General features: G+C 64.2%; 1 protein-coding gene across 1 annotated transcript in view; it reads right to left on the bottom strand.

Moving 5' to 3' along the window:
- Positions 805 to 19,493, bottom strand: part of VAC14 (Vac14, PIKFYVE complex component) — a 77,901-nt gene continuing 59,212 nt past the window's right edge. Inside the window, exons 15-19 of the mRNA XM_018061663.1 lie at positions 10,005 to 10,179; positions 8,546 to 8,664; positions 7,394 to 7,473; positions 5,470 to 5,620; positions 805 to 1,409 (exon numbers count right to left, since the gene is read on the bottom strand). Coding sequence (XP_017917152.1) covers positions 1,247 to 1,409; positions 5,470 to 5,620; positions 7,394 to 7,473; positions 8,546 to 8,664; positions 10,005 to 10,179 — 688 coding nt within the window. The 3' untranslated portion in view covers positions 805 to 1,246. The remainder of the gene's footprint in view (positions 1,410 to 5,469; positions 5,621 to 7,393; positions 7,474 to 8,545; positions 8,665 to 10,004; positions 10,180 to 19,493) is intronic.

Raw genomic sequence — 19,493 nt, 5'->3', positions numbered from 1 at the left:
CCGGGCTTTGAAATCCGAGCCCGGGTGCGGCCGGAGCAGTCAGAGCAGGCCCGGCGGGCGCAGGCGCCGCCGCTGCCTGGCTTCCCCGCGGGGGTGGGGCCGGCGGTTGGGTGCCGCCCCGAGAAGGGGCTCACCACCACCCTCCAGCCTTTGGTCTACGGCTGTCTGTGTCTCCCCGCGTTTTCAGAAGACGGGAGCAAGCTGAGATCCTGGGGCACATCCTGTGTGGTGGACCCACCCACCACACGTAGCAGGGGCGTACGGTGTCCCAGAGGCCGCCCGCCTTGGGACATTTTATCCCAGGCACAGGAGTTTGGACCCTCCTCCAGTTCTCCGGCTCCTTTTCCAAGTAGGGCCCGTGCTGACTGATGCCACCTGCATGGGGTGCCCCAGGCCGGGCCTCTGAGGATGGTGGGGTCCGGTCCTCAGGGTTTGGGGCCGAGCAGGACCAGCAGAACAGAGGCAGGCCCTCATCCCCTCTCTGATGCCTGGGGCACATACGTAGGAGGATGCGTGTGTGCACATGGGCCATGGTGAGTTCAGCCTGCCTTTCTGTCCTGGAGACTTCAGACAGGGGAACTCACCCTCCCAGGCCTGTGCTGGGGCTCTGGGGAAAAGCCCACCCAAGGCCTTTCTCTCCTACTCTAGGGACCCACAAGAGCCGCTGGGACATCAGTGGGCCTACCTGAGGCCCCCCAAAGCCTGGGGGCATGAGAACAGGTCTCTAGGACTGGCAGCAGGGTCCCAGGGCTGCTGAGTGTCAGTGGGGTGGGCACCCATGGGAAGGAGCAGGCCAGGCGTGAGTGGAGAGTTTTCTGTCACTTCTTTATTGGGGAGGAGTGCATCCTTCATACGGATCTGTGCTGGTCCCTATGTGCACACAGACGGGTATACATGTATGTACACACATCTGCACGAGGTCAGAGGTCTGGTGGGCTTGGGGCGTCAAGCTCTTTACAAGAGGGCGTTAGAAAGAACCCGATTCCAGAAAACAGGGATGTCTGAGGTTGTGGCCCCACACTGGTGGGCAGCCAGCTCTGTCTGATCCCCAGTGCAGCTGGGGGCCTGGGGCTGGGCTGTGAGAGCAGCGCAGTGGTCAGCGCCTCCAGCCCACCACCCTGCCCCGCGCTGGTGGCCAGGCCCAGCCTTGCCCTCAAGGCAGACCCTTGGGCTCTGCGGGGAGGAGGCCTGAAGACCCCCAGTACGCCACGGCACCACTCCGTGGGCCTGTCTCCACGCCAGGCCGTCAGAGGACCACCCTCCGGTCCAGGTGATCCCCACGCCCGCTCCGCTGGTGCCTCACTTCCAGGTGCTTCTTCTGGACCCGCTCGAAGTGCTGCAGCAGCTCCGCGTAGTCAATGCTTGGGGAGTCTGCTTTCTGCGACTTGGGTGCTGCCTTCAGACCGTCTCTGTGGAAGGGAGCAGAACGGCTCAGCGTCAGGGCCTGAGTGCACGTGGGGCTGCTGGAGGGGGAAGCACCAGCCACAGGCTGGTGGAGCCCGACCTCGGGACATGTGTCCACCTCAGCCCCGGCAAACCCCCAACTCTTGGCCCAAAGAGGGGAGCGCTCAGGAGCACCCCCTCCCCCCCAGCAGACAGGACCAGTCAACACTGCTGCTTGGATAAGGCCCTCAGCCTGTGGGCTGGCAGCGGTGCCCAGAGCAGGCATCACACCGGGAAGCATTTCCTGTTTATGAGTGGCTCCCTTTGGGGTGAAAGCCAGGGCCAGCAGCCAGCCAGAAGCCAGCTGGGGCTTGGAACAGGGTCCAGGGAGAAGGGGGAGGAGGGGCAGGGCTGAGGCCAGGGACCACAGGGATGGCCGAGGTCTACAGGCTCTCCACTTGGCAGGACATCTGTTTTTGAGCTCTGGGGCTCAGAGGCCCTCAGTCACTCTGTGTCCCTGGGGAAGGAAAGCTGGTCTTGCCACTGGGCAGCTGACGCCTCTGAGAACTCCTCGTTAGCACCCTCCTAGCTGCTCTGTGCTGTGGCACAGGTTGTGTACCGCACAGCTGCAATACCGGACACGACAGGAGGAACTTGCTCTGGTGTCCAGTCCCAGCCTAGCTGCCCAATGGGTGGCCACTGCAGCTACAACCCTGTCCCCTTGAGGCTTAGCAGCTCAGTCCGCTTGGGGGAATCACAAGTGCTTCATGCAAATGGGACCCTCACTGATGAACCTGGCTCCTGGTGGGGCGCAGCCTGCTGATGGTCAGAGCCTGGAAGGCACCTCTGAAAAAACACCAGGACCAGGGGCAGCGGGAACTCTTCCCATAGTTGGGATGCCATCTGGAGCAGCCCCATGGCCCTACTCAGCCTGTTCCCTTCCTGACAAAGATACACAACCTATGAACACCTTGGAGTGTGGCTGTGGCCGCTTCTTTCCTGGGCCCAGTGGCCCAAAGGGTCGCTGCCTAGCTGATCAGCCCACAGTCATCAAGAGAGCCCTTCACCAGGGCCTCCAGGCTTCAGAGTCCAGAAGCAGATCCTTCCCGGACCACACGATCTGCCTCCAGCGAGGCCAAAATGAGGGAGAAGAGTCGTCTTTGCGGGACTCTCTGCTGGGGTGAACTATTAGTACACCTCACCTGGGCCTCGGGCAACACTGGTTCAGCAAAGCTCACAAGGAGCTGGGCTGGGTTCGCTCTCAGGGGCCAGTCTGCGGGCAGCATTCTGGGCTCCCCTGGGAAAGCGGAAGGGACATCCCTGGCATAGTATTGCTGGGGCCTGGGTGTCCTGGCACCCGGGAGCAGCTCCCCCTCCTGAGGAGGCTGAGGGACGCACTGGCCCCAGGGGGCGGCCAGATGCCGCGCCACCCATGCAGAGGAAGAGGGGGAGACGTGCAGGCCAGAGGTGATGGCGAAGCGTGCCGTCTGAGGCCGGCACCCACGGTCTGTGTTTCTCCCCCAGCACTCTCTGCATGAGGGGCAGAGGGGCTGAGATTAGGGGTTGCCAGGGAGATGCCAGAGACGGCGGCAAATCCCGGGTGCTGTGCACAGATGTGGCCAGGCGGGCGGGGGTGGGGGGGCTGGGCGTCCCCTTGCTCCCGCGCCTCGAAGGCAGCAAGTCCTGCCCCTCCTGTGACTCAGCCCCCTGCGGGCAGGCCCTTCCCCGCCCGGGGTCTTGGGGGCAGGGAGAGCTGTGTCGGGGGTGTGGGGCTCCTCCGACATGGAGGCTGGGAATGAGGCTTGCCCCCGCCCCCGGTCGCCCCCTGCCACTCCAGGGTGCAGCCGCTGCTCAGCCCTTCGTGTTCCCTGTATATTTACAACCCTCAGGCCGTGAGTGGCTGGGGGACACCCGGCCAGCAGCACGGGGCTGGCATTCCAGAACCCAAGGCCAGCCCTCTCTTCTGCCACCATGCACCTGTCACCCTGCTCCTGGCTGGTGAGTGTCACCAGCTTCTGCTTCCGAGGCTCCCTCTTGCCTCACAGAGGAGACAATGGCCCAGAAGCCTGAACCAGTGGCCAGGGTCCCTGAGCCCTCAGTCCACAGCGGGGTGCGCGGGACAAGGAGCAGAGGCTCCTCCAGCTGGTTCCTGCTCGTGGGCCTTCTGGGCAGCCTGCCGCTGTCTTCCTGCCACCACCCTGCGCAGGGATGCCTCTCCAGGGTGGAGGTATCTCTAAGCCTAAGCCGGCAAGCGGCCCCCCACCCCAGCTGGCCCTGAGGCCCCCTCCTCAGCCGCTCTTCCCTGCCTTCTTCCAGGGCAGCTCTTGGGTCCCTGCAAGGAGAGCCTGGGAACCCAAGGCCGTGAAGGTTGGGCAGACCCCCATGGATCCATTTAGTCCAGTGCGTTACTGATGAAGACATCGAGAGCCCCGAGAAGCCATGGGGCTGGCCTGAGGCCACACAGCAAACTCTCGGCAGAGCGTGGACCAGACCTTAGTCCAGGCCCGTGAGCCACTTATCAGCCAGAGGCCCCAGGCATGCTGACCCTGATCACGGGAGACCAGGGGCGAGCCTCCTTTTCCCAGCTTTCACCTGCAGACCTGCCTTGTCCTGGCTTGGGGAGGGCTCCAACTGATCTGAGCCTTCCTTCCTTTTCAGAGTGCTCCCTACGCGAGGAGATGTAGAGGACAGAGCTCCCAGGAGGCAGCGGCCTTCACCAGCACAGGGGCTGCGGCCCGGCCCAGAGGGCACAGCCAAGCAGCCTTTCCTGCCTCCCCCTCACCTTCCCTCCTAAGTGGCTGCCAGGGCGACCCTGACACCCATCAGGGACTGGCGGCCAGCAGAGGCCAGGCCAGCGAAACACAGGACGGGCCCTGGGCCTTTCCGAGTCCCAGCAGCCAGAGGCGCTCTGGGCAAGGGAATAAAACCCACACCTAATCCTCTGGCTGCCCCTGCCCCGGGGCACCCCGAGCACCAAGTGCCGCCTCCTGAGGGTCACCCAGCGGCGTCATGAGCAGCTGGGGCAGCACCCGGCCCTCCCCACCGCTGTCCGGGGAGCGGGGCATGATGCGCAGGAGCTGTGCCTTGGCCTGGGGCTCCGGCCCCTCGAGTGGCCTGGGGCAGGGAGAAAACCCATCGGGGTCCACACGTCCAGCCCCTGGACAGACCAGGTCAGGTGGGGGGGTGGTGCCCCAGGCCCTGCAGGACAGAGGGCACAGGGCCATCTCAAGGCTGCCTGTGTCCACCGCAGGGCAAAGGCCTGAGTCCTCTTGTGGGAGCGAGGAGCCCGGCCTGCCGAGGGGCTTGCACAGCCTGGGAGGGAATTCTAGACGCATAGGGCATCTGGTGCAAGCTGGGTGCGCTCCATTCAGCGTAAATCTTCTCGGTGGCTCTGCTTGTTTCCATGGCGACCTGACAAGTGAAATTTTCCATCTCGGATGCCAAATGCCTGTGGATGAGGCAAAGCCTCCAAGGGTTACCAAATATAGACATGACCCAACAGGCTCCGGGGGCCGGGCCAGCAGTGGGTTCAGGGTGGGAGTCTGGATGCCCCGGAGGCTGGCGTGCAGGGCCTCTCCGGGCAGCCAGCCTGGGACCTGTCCTGCCTGTGGACAGGTCGAGAGCAGGGTGGCCGTGGTGCACCCTTGGTTCCCACACCAATCGGCGACGGGGACGGTCCGAGGCGACCCGGGGCACACCGTGGCCCAGGGCTGTCTCTCTGCTGCACGTGGGGGGAGGGCTGTCTGAGCCTGGGAGGGACCCCCTGTGGCTCTCCCACCACGTGCCCCAGGCAACACAGCCTCCGAAATGGGACACGAATTCCTCCCCCTGCACTTTCTGTTTGGGTCACTCTAGCACGCGTTCAAACTTTTCAATAAACTCAACCCAACTACCTACCACCTTGTGAACAGGGCCAGGTCTCCCAGCCAGGGGCTCTGATGTGGAAATGGGAGGCCTACAGGCAAGCGGCCGAGAGGCGAACAGTGTCCGCAGTGAGAGGAGGTGTGAGGCGGAGGTCAGGGGGGACCCAGGTCACCGCTTTCTTGCCCCGACATGCCAGGCTGTGTCCCCGAGCTGGGCACTCACTCGGTCTGCAGCAGCTCAGGGTTGGGCACGCACTGCAGCCGGTGCGATAGCAGCTGGAAAGCGCTGCTCTGCGGCAGCAGCATGAGCAGGCCGTACAGGGCCTTGATCAGGTACGGGTTGCTCTTCACGTCCAGCAGCTGCAGGCGCAGGTCTGCGGGAAGGCAGAGGCAGGGGTCAGGGACGGCGGAGGGCAGGGGTCGGGGAAGGCGGAGGTGGGGGTCAGGGAGGGCAGAGGACAGGGGCCAGGGAAGGCGGAGGGCAGGGGTCAGGGAGGGCGGTGGCAGGGGTCAGGACGGTTCTGACGGCACAGCAGCCTGGCTAGGAGGGTCAGCGCGGTGGCTGGGCTCCTCGAAGCCTGCCCCCTCCAGCGGCGTCTGAGCCGTTCCCGTGATCACACGAGATCAGCCTCCCCTGCCGTCCGACCTTCCCGACAGTCACCTCAGCCTGGCAACCCCAGCCAGCCGCAGGGCCTGGCACATACCCACCGCTCCCTGGAACTGAGGGGCCCCGGCTGGAGCATGACAGACCCCTGGGCCCGCTCCACACGTGGGCACAGAGCACTGTTGACAGGGTGAGCCAGAGAGAGGCTGGGCTGAGGCAGCTTTAAGGGCGGGCAGGGTGGGAAGCGCTCTGGTGTGTGACTGAACACACGGAGCCCAGGAGCATCTGGTGGGCACTTTTGGACATCCGCCTCAGATGCCAGCCCTGCCTATGCTGTGCCTGACGGGAGGGACACACCCGGGCCCTGCCCAGCACGGTCCCAACTAGACGGAGCCATGCGGCTCTCCCGAGCCCTTCCAGGGAATCACTCGTTTCTTTCTTGTGTCTAAGGCCCCATCTTGAGGATCCTCGGTGGAGGACAAGCCACACAGCGCTGGAGAGACCACGTCACCCGGGAGCTCTGCGCGGGCCTCAGGGCCGGGCTGTGGCAGGAGGCAGAGGTCTCAAGCAGCAGCCCCTCCCCTCACCCCAGGCCCAGCGGCGCTGGTTCCAAACCCCGTCCCTGCTCTGACCCTGGGTGAGCTGGGCTGGGGGCCAAGCCAGTCACCACAGGGCTCGAGGCCACCAAGGGTGTGAACGGGGCTAGGCAGGGCCAGCTGTGGACCACTCTGTTGTGGTCTCCGCACGAAAGCCCTGGGCCTGGAGAGATGTTTGCGGCTTCTCTAGGGTTGGGCTGGACCTGCCGTCAGGGGAGCACAAGCTAGGCTGCTCCGGGAGACCTCTGAGGAAGTGAAATGTCAGTCCAGGGACCATCTTGGGTACGCTCTGATGCCCTCCGCTAGGAACAGGGTCTCCCTCCTGCTCATGTGCCTGTCATCATGACAGTGGCTGTGTGGAGAAGCTGCCTTCTCTTTGGATGAGGGGGCAGCCCGCGGCCCCTGGGTCGCCTTTGGGCTCCAGGGCTTGGCCTGGGTAGGTCAGGGGTGTTGCCCAAGCAAGGGGCCTGGGGGCTGGGCTCAGGAGGAAGCTGGCTGTCAGCAGGGCTGCCGCCCGGCTTCACTTCCACGCCGTAAGCACACAGGCTGCATTCTGAGCTGCCTGCTCTGGGGCGCAGGCACTGGATGAGGCGGGGCCCGGCCAGCTGCCCCTCCCGCACACTTAGCTCAGGTGTTACACTCAGCGCCTGCCGTCAGCTCCTGGCAACGCCAGCTCTGCTCTGCAGGGACGAGGGGCTGGCTCCTAGGCGCCTGGGAGGGCACCCCCAGTGGCCGCCCTGCCTGCCCCAGGTGGGTTTTGCCAGCGCACAGGCAGGCTTTGATGCCCTGTTCTAGCCGGCCGCCTGAGCCCCGTCCTCCTATTCTCACATTCCTGATGTTCCAGAAGCGTCCCTGGGTGCCCGCCTGCCCCCCTTCCCTCCCCAGGGGCAGAGAGCCGCTCTCTGAATCTGGCTCCGCAGCCTCCCTGCAGGACGGCGCACGCTCACATGTGAAGATGGGGCACTCGATCAGCTGCACCAGCTTGTCCACCTCCGTGAGGAAATCCACAGTGACCTCCAGGTCCCCGCTGGGAGGGCGGTCAAGGAAGCCTCACTGCTGGCCAGGGCAGCCCACCTGCCTGAGGGGCTGGGCAGGGGGCGCAGGGGCCCTGGGGCAGCCCGCTGAGGAGCTGGGCTGGGCTGGGGGCACTGGGGGCAGCCTGCTCTCTGGGGGGCTGGGCTGGGGGCACGGAGGCGCTGGCCCAGGGCTGGCCTGGCTGCACAGAGCGTGCGGCCCCTGCCCCAGGCCCTGGCTCCAGGGCTCAGGCCGTGTTTCCACTTGAGCAGCATCGGGACACAAGGCCCAGCGCAGCGGCCTGTTCCCTCTGCCTCTCTGCCCCTCTAGACCGAGCCGGCAGGGCGGCCCCGCGCTCCGTCTGCTCCTCTTCTCTGCGCCCGCCAGGCCCTAAGGGCTGTTATCTCGGGCCTGCAGCCCAGGGGGTGCTGGGGCAGGCAGGGCCCCGTTCCTGCCTGAATGATGGAGGGCAGACAGAGGTGTGCCGGCGTGCGGGCGCCTGAGGGAGCCGGGCAAGGCCACGGCGGACTCTCAGCGGAGGCGCCTCAGGGCCCCTCTTTCCTTACCCTAGCTCTCCACCCCTTAGAGGAGAAGGCCAATTCTGCCTCCTACGTAGCTTTCTGACCCAGGTCACACACCACGCAGAGAAAGCTGGTTTGCTTCACAGTGTTCCAAACAAAACCTGACGGTGGACGCCTTCCTCTGAGACAGGCCCTGATGGGCACTGGGGCCATCCCTCGTACCGAGGCCCCGCGGCTGCTCCGCCTCTGCCGGCACGTCCTCTGCGGGGCTCGGCGGCCCCCAAAGGCCCCTGGGCTCAACTCCTCCTGCTGTCCAACCGCCCCGTCCTCGCGCCAGCACTGGGCTGAGAACACCCTACCTCTCTCCTGGGGCACCCTCACCTAAGCACGCACCCTCCCCGACCTCCGGTTCGCGAGATGACCCCGGTTCCTCAGCTGCGTCCCTCACTGGGCCTCACGGGCCCTGAAGCCACAGGCCTGGAGGGGAGCCTGGGGGGGAGTCCGCTGGGACCGGCCCCCACCGGCCCCCTGAGGCTGGACGGTAGGATGGCGAGCGAAGGATACAACTTCTGGATGAGGTCGTAGGCGTGCCGGTAGTTCTGGGTGAGGAAGCAGAGGGATACCGTGGTGACGGGGTTGTGGCACCAGGAGCGGTACAGGCAGCAGAACAGGTTCCGGCTCTCCTGCGGGGTGAAGGGGTGTGTGTGCTGTCAACAGGGCCCGCCCAGGCCCCGCCCCAGCCCCGCCCTCCCCGGCCCCGCCCCCAGCCGTGCCCCCCCGCCCCCCCGCCGCCACGGGCACCTTGCGGGCACTAGGGGCCGGCCTGGCCCCCCGGGCTGTGTTTGGCAGCCCAGCCGGAAGGAGCCATCACAAAGGAAACGCTGACAGCTCCTCCTCAGACCCTGTCATTACTCTCGGGTGCACAGAGCCACGTGCTGTGGCTGCGAGGGCCTGCCGGCAGCGAGCCTAGCCTGGCAGATAAGGGCAGTCACCCTCCCAGCCTTCCACGGCAGGGCCTGGGGGGCCACGAGGGCCCTGGGTGCGGGCAGGGAGGAAGCCTGCTCAGGGCCCTGCCTCCTCTCCTGGGCAGTGCCTTCCTGTCATCCTTAAAGCCACCTCTTCCTTCCTCTGCAGCCCACCTTGCACTTGAGACCACGCCTGGAGCTGAGCCCACCCTAGGGAGCGCCCCTGCCCTAAGGAACATCCTACAGGAGGGAGGCAGGGGTGTGGCCTGGCTCATTCCCAGAGGTCGGGACCCAGCGCCTCCAGGCACAGGCCTGGATGTCCTGGAGACCCCAGAGATGGGCCAGTGCAGGGTCTGAGTTGGGAGGATAATGAGCACAGCCCAGATGGAAGCCCCAGAGCCGCCACCCTGTCCTGTATGACAGCCAACCCCAGGGACCCTCTGCAGCTCAGTCCGAGCGAGGCCTTTGACCCACTTCCCCCAGAGCGGTTTGGCAGAATGGAGAGCGCCTCCCTGCTCTCTCCAACCAGCCCTGGTGGGCCCGCACTCAAAACTCCTGGGCCAGACAGCACTGTGACACCCTGGCTGACACAGACGTGTCCCTCTGCGGGAGAGGGGGGCCCAGGCCAAGGAGGAGGGTCAGGGGAGTGGTGACGTCCGACCCCGGTAGGGTTGTATCCACAGGCCCGACCCTGACCAGCTGGCACAGCCCAGTAAGCATGATTCAACCGGGCTTGCAAGGGGGGTTCAGAGCTGAGCCGCTGTGTGTGCACAGGGGCAGTGCCAGGTGGGGGTGGGGTGTCAGGGAGGGCACACGGACCCTGGAGCAGGGTCCCCAGCCTTCTGTGGGCAGAGCCCTGCCCGGTGGGAAACCCACGCCCCTGGCTAGCTCTTACATACAGCCCACCCAAAGGGACCCGTATTTGACACTGGACCGGGAGGCCTCGGGTCACATCTTGTCTCCTCCCCACCAATCTCTGGGGACCGAGGGGCGGGCTGGCACGGCCGCGCCCGTGTGCACGTGAACGACGCTGGCTGGAGCCCGCGGGTGAGGAGTACCGGGGTCTTCAGGTCCTTTAGCTGGTTTCGCAGCTGGAAGAGCTCAGTGGAGGTCAGCAGGATGGTGTTGAGGGTGTGGACCATGGTCGAGGCAAACGTGAGGTCCTCCTCCCGGAGCAGGATGTCTGCCATCGAGTGGAAGATGCTCTCCGCGTGCAACAGGAGGCAGAGCTGCCTGTGGGGGGTGGCGAGGGGAAGATGCTCTGTGTGTGCAACAGGAGGCGGAGCTGCCTGTGGGGGGTGGCGAGGGGAAGATGCTCTGTGTGTGCAACAGGAGGCGGAGCTGCCTGTGGGGGGTGGCGAGGGGAAGACACTCTGTGTGTGCAACAGGAGGCGGAGCTGCCTGTGGGGGGTGGCGAGGGGAAGACACTCTCTGTGTGCAACAGGAGGCGGAGCCTTCTGGACCTGTGGCAGGACGCCCAGCTCCTGGGCCTCTGGGGTGCCCAAGGGGGCCCCTCACAGTGGAGCTGGGTCCACGGCTCCCGGGCACTCCAGAGTCCCACAGGCTGTGTTTATCCCTCCACCCCAGGCCAGAATGTGAAATCTCAAGAAAGACAGCTTGGGGAATAAGGCTCGGGCTTTCTGAGAAGGAGTCTCCATTTTATAAAAGGGAAAACTGGGAACCCAGAGAACAGAGGAAGAAAGCAGTTTCCCCCGGGTCTCTGGACCAAGGTGATGTCAACAGTGACAGCAGGTCTCAAGGACAGGGCTCGGGGGAGCCTATCGACCTCCCTGGTTTGCTAGCTGCCCACAGAAGCCTGGCCTTGCGGGGACAAGCAGGCCTTTCTGTCGGGAGTCTAGGAATCTCAAGGCCTCTGGAAGCGAGAAGCACAAACCCAGGAGTCGGCAAACGCTGCTAAGAAGGGTGGGGTGCGGCCCCTGAGCCCTGCCTGTTGGGGGCTGGTGCCAGCATGGCGCCCCCTTTCCTGTCTCTCATCCGGGGTCATTGTCTGTTTGCCTGACTCCTGGTCTCAGGCACTTTTTGTCTGAACAGGGGTCTGAGGCCTCAAAGGTGCTGAACAAAGCGTGCCCCGCTTGGAGCCAATGAGCCTCTAACATCTCTGCTTCTGGCCACTGAACATACACTAAACTCAGCATTATCAGGGTCTGGCTTCCTGCTTCTTTCCGAATGCCAGCCACGCCCTGGGGCCAGACTGGAGAAGATTCTTCTCCACCCCTGGCTCCAGAAAAATCCCAGAGCATTTGGTAACAGAGAGGCCAAACCACGAAGTGCAAAGAGCAGGCAGGCTGTCTCCAGCCTAGGCCCAGCTGGAACCAGCAGGCCGGGGCCAGAAACCACCAAAGAGATGGAAACAAAGCTGTTGGGGGGACGGGCCGGAGGGTGGGATGGGGAGGGCTCCGCCATCGTGGGGGCGGGTGGGGCGGCTGGAGGATGGGCCACAGCCTCGAGCCTACTGCTCCTGATTCCTGACCAGCTGTGTGACCCAGTGTGTCTGTGGGACAATTTCTCCACCTTCTAATTGGGGGCGACGCCTACCTGCACTGGGGGGTGACTCGGAGGGCAGCCGCCCAGACTCCTGACAGCCTGTGTGGTGCGTGGTGCGTGGCGGGCAGGACCCCTGGTTGGGTCCCGCGTTGGTACCACGGGCGGCCCTTCCGCAGAGCACAGACAGCACTTTTATCCCCTCGGGGCCCTCCCAGCCCGAGACAGGCCCCTCTCCAGGGCCGTGGGAGAGAAGTGGGCAGGAGGGCAGGCCGGGAGGAAGGAATGCTTTCTGACAAATGGTCACAAGTGACCGTTTGCCCGCAGCTGCCGCCGTCTCCATGACGGAGGCCGACAGCTGAGGCTGCTGCCAGGCAGCGCTTCCCGGGGACCACGGGCCCGGGGGGGCCTGCGGCAGCCGGAGGCCAGCCAGGGCAGGTGTAGAGGGACTGACAAGGGGGTGGTGAGGAGCAGAGGTGGGCACCATGGCCTCCCGGCGTCCCTAAGAAGCTGCGAGTGCAAGGAGGCCTCAGAAGGTCAGGAAAGCAGAGCGTTGAGCACGTCCGCATCACCACCATGCCCTCCTTGCAGCTTTCAGTCGCCTTCGGCTCCCTTTCTGGCTGGCACCTCGGTGGCCAGGCCTGGCCCTGTGGATGTCTTCAAAGCTGTCTCTAGATGAGCGGCTCCCACATGCGCCTCTCGAGCCCTGGTGGCCTCTGGACGGGCACCGCTCACCTGGAGGCTGCCCTGCCTGCTTGACCAACAGGCCCTTCAGGCTTGGCGGGGCCACAGCACACCTCTTGGTTTCCCCCTCGACTCAGGCCCCCAGCCTTCAGGGGACATCACTGCCCATGCAGCTGCTGCAGCCCAAACCACGGAGTCCTCCGTGACCCTCGGGGGCCCTCTCACCAGGGCTCTGCCTTCAGCGCACGCCTGCCTCCTGGCCCGTCTCGGCCATCCTGCCCGGGGCCACCAGTCAGCCCTCTCTTGCCTGCTCAATTCCAAGCCACCTTCTAATCAGACTCCCTGCTTCTTTTTTCGCTCTCCATGCCCCAACTGGGGTGCTTCTTAAAGAGTGCTAAATTATGGCCTTCCCTGGTGCCGCAGTGAGTGAGAATCTGCCTGCCAATGCAGGGGACATAGGTTCAATCCCCAGTCCGGGAAGATTCCACATACCGAAGAACAGCTAAGCTGGTGCGCCACAACTACCAAAGCCAGCACGCTCTAGCGCCCTCAAGACACAAGTGATGAGCCCCTGGGTGGCAACTTCTGAAGTCTGTGCACCAAGAGTCTGCTCCACAATAAGAGAAGCCATCGCTACGAGAAGCCTTCACACTGCAACTCGAGAGGAGCCCTGTTCTCTGCAACCAGAGAAGGCCTGCGAGCAGCAACGAAGACCCAGCGTGGCCGAAAACAAGGGGCAACTTCTCACTCCACCTGAGTTTGTGGCGTGACCTGCACAGGCGGCCCAGCCTCCCTGGCCCAGTCCCAGGCTCCCCCCGTGGGATCTGCTGAGACCTCACGGAGCCTGCACCCCACGCACGCAGAGGGGCCCGGCCACACCCGCAGGGGAGGAGGGGCGGCTTCAGACCCAGGGACTGAACTCCCTTCCCCACTCTGCCTCCTAGGAGCCCGTGGTGAGCAGGCCCGGCAGATGGCGGCCTCACGGGGCTGCTGGGTCATCACTTCTCCACAGAGCCCCAGCCCGCTTGTGCTACCTGCCGGGCCCCCAAGCAGAGCATCAATAATGGAACACAGCTTGCGAGCATTAAACATTTGCCCATATTTTTTAATACCCACATTAACGTGCTATTCGCGATGAGACAATAGCTTGGAAAATACTCGGAGACAAGGCAGAGAGGTGGGGTGGGAGGGACCCTGGGAGGGGTCTGGGAGGCCACAACCTGGAGGCCCCTTAGGCCCGAGGAGAGCAGGGGTCCGCCAGCATTTGCCCCGGGGCGGCTCGAGCGCATACTCTGCCCCCTCCTCCAGCCGCCCGCTGTGGCATGGACCGCTGTCCCGTGCTTCCAGGTCCGAGTTCCCGTGGGGGACCCTGTGTCACTCATAGGAGCTCTCAGGGGAGCAGCCTACCTTCTGTCGGCTCTGAAACCCCGGGACACAAGAGGGACTGCCACTTTCCCTAACGCACAGAGAGGGGCGGCCTCAAAAGGCCAAGCCGGGCGCTGGGCTGGGAAGGCTCAGGACCAGAGCCTGCCCACAGGGGCCACACCACACTTGCCCGGCTGGTGTGAGCCTCCTCACTGTCCCCCAACCACAATCGCCGGCCAAGCACCCGCCAGACTCTGCCCCTGAATGGCCCCAGCGTGGTGGGAGGTGCTGCCCTCAGTCCAGCCTGGTGCTCAACTACAGCCCCTGCTTCAGGTGACCACGGGCTGGGGTGGGCAGGAGGAAGACCTCAACTGGCCCGGCAGGGGCTGGAGAGGGCAGGTCACGCTCCGAGGCTCTGTGGGTCCTTGCTCTGTCCTGGTGCGGGAAGGTCCCATGGTGCTGCTTCTTTTCCAGGAACCGGGACCAAGGTGGCCAAGTCCTGGTGTGGGGGCCAAGACCCCTCCCTGCCGGGCCGTGTGCAGAAAACGTGAGAAGAGGCCCTGCTCTACCGGGGCTCATCCTGCAGGCCTGGGGGTGCTGCACGAGGCAGGGTGCCTGGGGGAGGCCGTCTTGGTAGTGGGGGTGCTGAGGGAGGGGACCCAGTCCTTTCGGGATAGAGGGGGCCGGGGGGCAGGCATGGGCTGGCACAGAGGAGGGGGGCATGGATGGTGGAGACAGCTGGGGGCCAGGCCCGCGTGGAGCAGCAGGGGCCCAGAGTGGCTTTTGGGGGACAGGGGCCCAAGCATGGGTACTCTTCCTGGGGCGAGCATCCTGCTGCCTGCCGCGCCATGCTCTGGGAAATCTGAAGTCAGCCATCTGGCTTTGGGAGAAGACGGGAGACTTCTTCCCATGACCCCACTCCCCTGCACCCTCCCAAAACAGGACCGGCGAAGTCACACTCCCCCACCCATGCTGTCGGCCAAGGCTTCCCGGGTTCCCTTCCGCTCTCCCTGGCGCCTGGCGCCAAGTCAGGGCATGCCGACGCCCCCGGCACCCGGTCCTGCCGGTTCTGACACCGAGCCCATCACCCAGAGCTGGCTGGGAAGCAAAGTGAGCTCATCCTTTCTCGAGGGGCGCTGGGGGCGGCTGCCTGGCCCTCCCCTCCCCACTCCTTGCTCAGGCCTGGCTTTTTGTAGAAAAGCTGAAGCAGACAGTATGTCTGATCCATGAAGAGAGGGTGCTGGGTGAGCAAGCAGCCTGTAGGGCCCAGGAGTGTTCCCCACCTGGGCTGACAGTGCCAGCTTTGGGACCAGCTGGTGGGCACAACTCATCCCACTGGCGGGTCAGTCCGAGGTTACTGGTCGGAAGACATGGAACTGGCATCAGGCGGATTCAAGAGAAGTTTAAGGGGAAATGGAGGCTGGAGGGCTTTCCCACTCTTGACTGTCCTGAGTCACTAGCTACCCCCACTGATGGGATGGCCACCAGCACAGGGCACCGAACAGCTGGCCTGGAGGGGAGACTCTGGACTCACCCCACTTGAGCAGAAAGGGACGCTGTTGCTGAGATGGGCATAATCGCAGGGGATGCCTCCTGCTCCCCCAGTCACTAGTAATACAGTCTGTTCCTGCTTCAACCCTCACTCGCCTCCCTCCTCACTGCTCCACGACCAACAGAGAACTCAAAACGAGCCTCAGCTGCCAGGTCCTGGGCCCAGCGGGTGCACCACCGCTCCCTAGGGCCCCTACCTCCCGAGGAGTCAGGGGACCAGTCCTTCCCAGGCCCCTCCAGAGCTTGTGGAATCATGCTGTATTAGTGCCACACGGGAGACAGGCGACGCCAGTGACTTTGTTCGGCGCCTCCTGTCTGGCTGGGCCCAACCAATGGTTTCCGATGCGGGGCAGGTCTGTCCACCATCTCTGAGGCTGCCCTGAACGCTCATGGCGCTACCCTCTGCGTCCTCCACCAGCACTGCCTGCCAGGTCCGTCACAGCTCCGTCTCCAGCCGGCCATCCAGCCCGCCTGGCACCCCGTGAGGGACTGGGCTAGGGGACCGCCCCCCTGAGCTCGGCTCTTCAAGGGGTGGTGTGGCCTGTGGCAGGGGGGCGGGGGGGGGTGGGGCGCGTTGGGCTTCGGCAGGTGAGCGGGCAGGCGTCCTGAGTCAGGCTCTCTGCGAGGCTGCACGTGGAGCCCGCCTTGGAGGGCCGCTCAGGGCTGGCCGGCGGGCTTCAGGCAGACTGTCTCCCCAGAGTGCCCGCCTTCTCCCTCTAGCCTGGGCCCTCCTCTGATCTCCATCCCCAGCTGCTAGCACCCTGCATGGAGGGCTGGGTTCTCACTTCCTCTCCCTTTTGGCCCTAGGTCATGTCCACAGCTCCTCGGCCCCAAGGCCAACAAAACAGGCTTTTGCCAGGAGCCCCACAGCTATAACTCTGAAGCGCAGCCTAATGTCGAGCACAGGGCACATGGGGCCCAGAACCATTCCCACAGGAAAGGGCCCTCCTGCCTGGTCCCTGCCCCTTGTCCCGACAGCTGGGATCCTTTAGGAATTTAAAGAGAAAGTGGCTCTCAGGTCGCTGAGACATTCAGATGGGGGAGGAGGCCATGGGCTCCCTTCTGAAGTTCAGAGAGCTCCCTGCCTCCTCCCCCACAGCCCCTGGCTTCTCTTCCCTTCCAGCTCTCTGCTTCCCAAGTATGAAAGTTGTAAATCTGTTTTATTTATTCCAATCAGTCCTCAGCAGTGTGCCCCTCAGGGCAGAAGCAGCCATGGTAACCCTGCCAACTCATGCCTTAAAAATTCATCATGTCTAATGCAGCCAATGTGTCTGATACACTGCGAAGTTTTTCAGGAGGGTGTGTGGTAGGAGGAGAGGGTATGAGGACTCGTTTTTCTGGGTCTTGCTGGGAGTCGGTGCAGTGGGGGTGAAGACAGAGGTGGATGGGGAGAGGCAGAGGGATGGGAAGGAAGGGGCTTTGGTCCACGCAGCTTGTTTGACCCTGTTACAGAGGGTGTGGCAGGCTCTGGGGGGCAGACGCCTGAACGGGGCTGATCCAGGGACCTTCTGAGAAGGCCTCCTTAGGGCGGGACGGGCCGAGAAAACCAAGTGGTCTCCTGGAAGCGCCCAAGGCCTCTCTGGAGGCTCGGGATTTGCTCCAGGGACCACGGAGAGAGGGGGCAGAGCCGGGAGAAGTCTGTTTGTCACTCAGTCGTGTCCGACTCTTGCAAACCCATGGACTGCAGCCCGCCAGGCTCCTCTGTCCATGGGATTCTCCAGGCAAGAATATTGACCATTTCCTTCTCCATGGGATCTTCCCAACCCAGGAATCGAACCCAGGTCTCCTGCATTGCACGTAGATTCTTTACCAACTGAGCTACGAGGGAAGCCCGGGAGAGGTGACCCCCATTCCCTCCTTCCTGCCCGTCCCCAGGAGAGCAGCCAGCGCCACACGCCCCACTGGCCTGTTTCCCATGTGCTGCAGCCGCCTGCTCAAACTCGGCCCCCGTGTGCTCTAAGTGCCTCTGGCTCCCCAACAGGCCTGTGCCCGGACCCCTCCCCTGCCCGCCCGGCCTGTCCCACCATCTGCCTGCACCCCCAGGGTGCCAGGCCCTTGCTGCTCCCTGGGGACGTCTCCTTTCTTGACCTCAGCTTCCTGAGGGAAGAAGCCCCATTGGGCAGGGCTGCTGGGGGCAATGGGGAGATGAATACTTGTGGGCCAGAAGTTAACTGACAGGAGGGCAGGGTAGCCCTGGTCACTTTGGTGTGGCATTCAGCTGGCATTGAGAACTGCGTGCTCGGGCACCCAGGGAGTCAGGCGGGCCGTGAACCACGTAGGGCTGACTTACAGACAACGTCCGAGTTTGTGTCCTAGAAAGGAGGCTGCACCTCGGTCCCACAGGGAGCTTGCCCTGAACGTGGCTGGAGGCATGTCAGGTGGCAGGGGTGCGACCCCCTGCCGGAGGCTCTGGGGACGCCACGGAAGGATGGGGAAGCCCCCGGGCGCTGTCTCTCCAGGCTCCAAGCTCAACCCCTGGGAGGTGAAGCCCATGGCTTCAGAATATTTCATCTTGTGAGCCCTCCCGGGAAAAGAAAAGGAAGGGAAGGGCTGGCGTGGGAAATCCTGTGGTCTCCATGACAGTCAACTGCAGCCAGCCCTTGCGAGGGGCCTGGCCCCTGCCCCTCCCGACACACGGATTCCCTTCAAGCTGAGGCACAGTGTCCTCAGTGTTGGCCCCACAGGACAGACGTCTGTGAGCGCTTCCTCCATATTAGGCCTGTCAGGTACCTAAAGCCCCTTTCACATGGGCCAGGAGTGGCTTTAGCCGTCCTCATCTGCGGAGAACGAGGGTGAGGGCCAGAGCCTTGCTGAGGTCCCATCTGGTTGGCCCTCCCTGGTGCCCAAGCGCTTCGCTGCTGCCTCGTCACTCGCCTGGCTCATCCAGGGGCTCTGAGGAACTTTTTCTAGAAGACGGAATGGTTTTGGGGGAAGGTGGAGGGCACTTGGCTACTGGTGTCACTAGGCCTTCTGATGGACTGGAGCCTGGATTTCTCCAGAACCTCCCTGTGGCCCTGGGGCAGTTTACCAGCAAACCAGCTCATCCCACCGCACCCCACCCTCGAGGTGCCTCTGTGGGTGCTGGGCACTGAGCAGCCACACGGCCACCCCTGGCCCGTGGTGACCTGCGCCCACACCGAGTCTGCGCTGCTGGGGTGGTGGCCCGTCTCCAAGGGGTGGAGCAGGAGGTAGAGCTGGGGAGCCCAGTAGGGGTGAGGAAGGAACTCATGGGGGTGACCCCACCAGCAGGCCCCAGACCAGCTGCTACCTGAGGTCCGGGAGGAGGGGGGCTCTCAGTCCGACGACTCCCGTGCTCTGGGTGCAGGCTGAGTTGCTGGGGAAACGACCCTGAGCCCTGCAGGCCTGGGGGTCCCACGGGTGGACCGTCAAGAGAATTGCACGGAATGGTCCTCCCCTCTGAAGCCCTGCAAGCTCCTGCCCTTCCCAGGGGGTTCCCCCGGACACATGCAGCCTCCCGCTGAGGAGGGCCCCACCCGGAAGAGGCTGCAGGCACCTCAAGGTCAGCGCCCATCCAGCCTGGCATACTGCTTCCTGGCCCGGACCTGCCTGGCATCCACGCCCTGCCTGTGTCCAGCCAGGCTCACGGAGGCCCTCAGGGACCAAGTGCACTCCAAGAAACCGAAGCCCAGGACTGGTCCAAGCCGCACTGCCGGGAACACGGTGCAGTCGAATCCCTGACCCAGAGTTTTCCTTCCGCCGGACAGTCAGCTGGGTGTCCGCTGCAGGACAGACCTCTCCTCTTGGGCTAGCCCCTCTTTCCACCTGAGGGCTCCAGCTCCCTGTGACCGGAATGCCTAAGGCACACAGACCTCATGACACGTGCCCTTAATCGTCAGGCTCCCCTCAGGTGGAGGGGCAGGTAAGGGAAGGCGCCGCTGAGTCGCCGACACTTCTCCCCTCGAGCGGTGGGGAGCAGCGAGGCAGCAGGTAACAGAAGCGCCGGGAGTCGGAGGCCTGATGGGCTGCTCCGCTGTCCCCAGGAATGGCTTTGGGGTGCCCCCTGCCCCGCCAGCCTTCCTGTTAGCAAGCTGCTCTGTTCACTTTCCTCTACTCCATCCCGTTCTTCCCAAACTAGTCCTCCACTCCAGGCCAAGGATCACTCCCTGTTGCTTGGTGAGGCGACCACAAGTACCTACAGACGGCGAGCGCCTCCTTTCCCCCTTAGTCACCCTGGGCCAGGATGCAGAGGCCCGAGTGTCCCCCCACGTTGCCCCTCTCTCAACGCCGCCACCAGACTTGGGCCCAGCAGCCCGGTGCCCACCTGGTCACCCCACCCAGGCCAGAACGTCCCCCTCCTTAAATTCTTCACCCGAACAGGCTGCCCTCATGGTGTGGGTCCCAGGCAACCACAGTGAGCCACTTGCATCTCACATCCATGGTGACTCCTCTAAGGATGTGCCTTGAAGGGTTCCCATCTTCTCTGG

The sequence above is a fragment of the Capra hircus genome, chromosome 18 (genome assembly GCF_001704415.2).
Source record: "Capra hircus breed San Clemente chromosome 18, ASM170441v1, whole genome shotgun sequence".
NCBI classification, from domain to species: domain Eukaryota; kingdom Metazoa; phylum Chordata; class Mammalia; order Artiodactyla; family Bovidae; genus Capra; species Capra hircus.
This window is presented reverse-complemented; position numbering and strand designations above follow the sequence as displayed.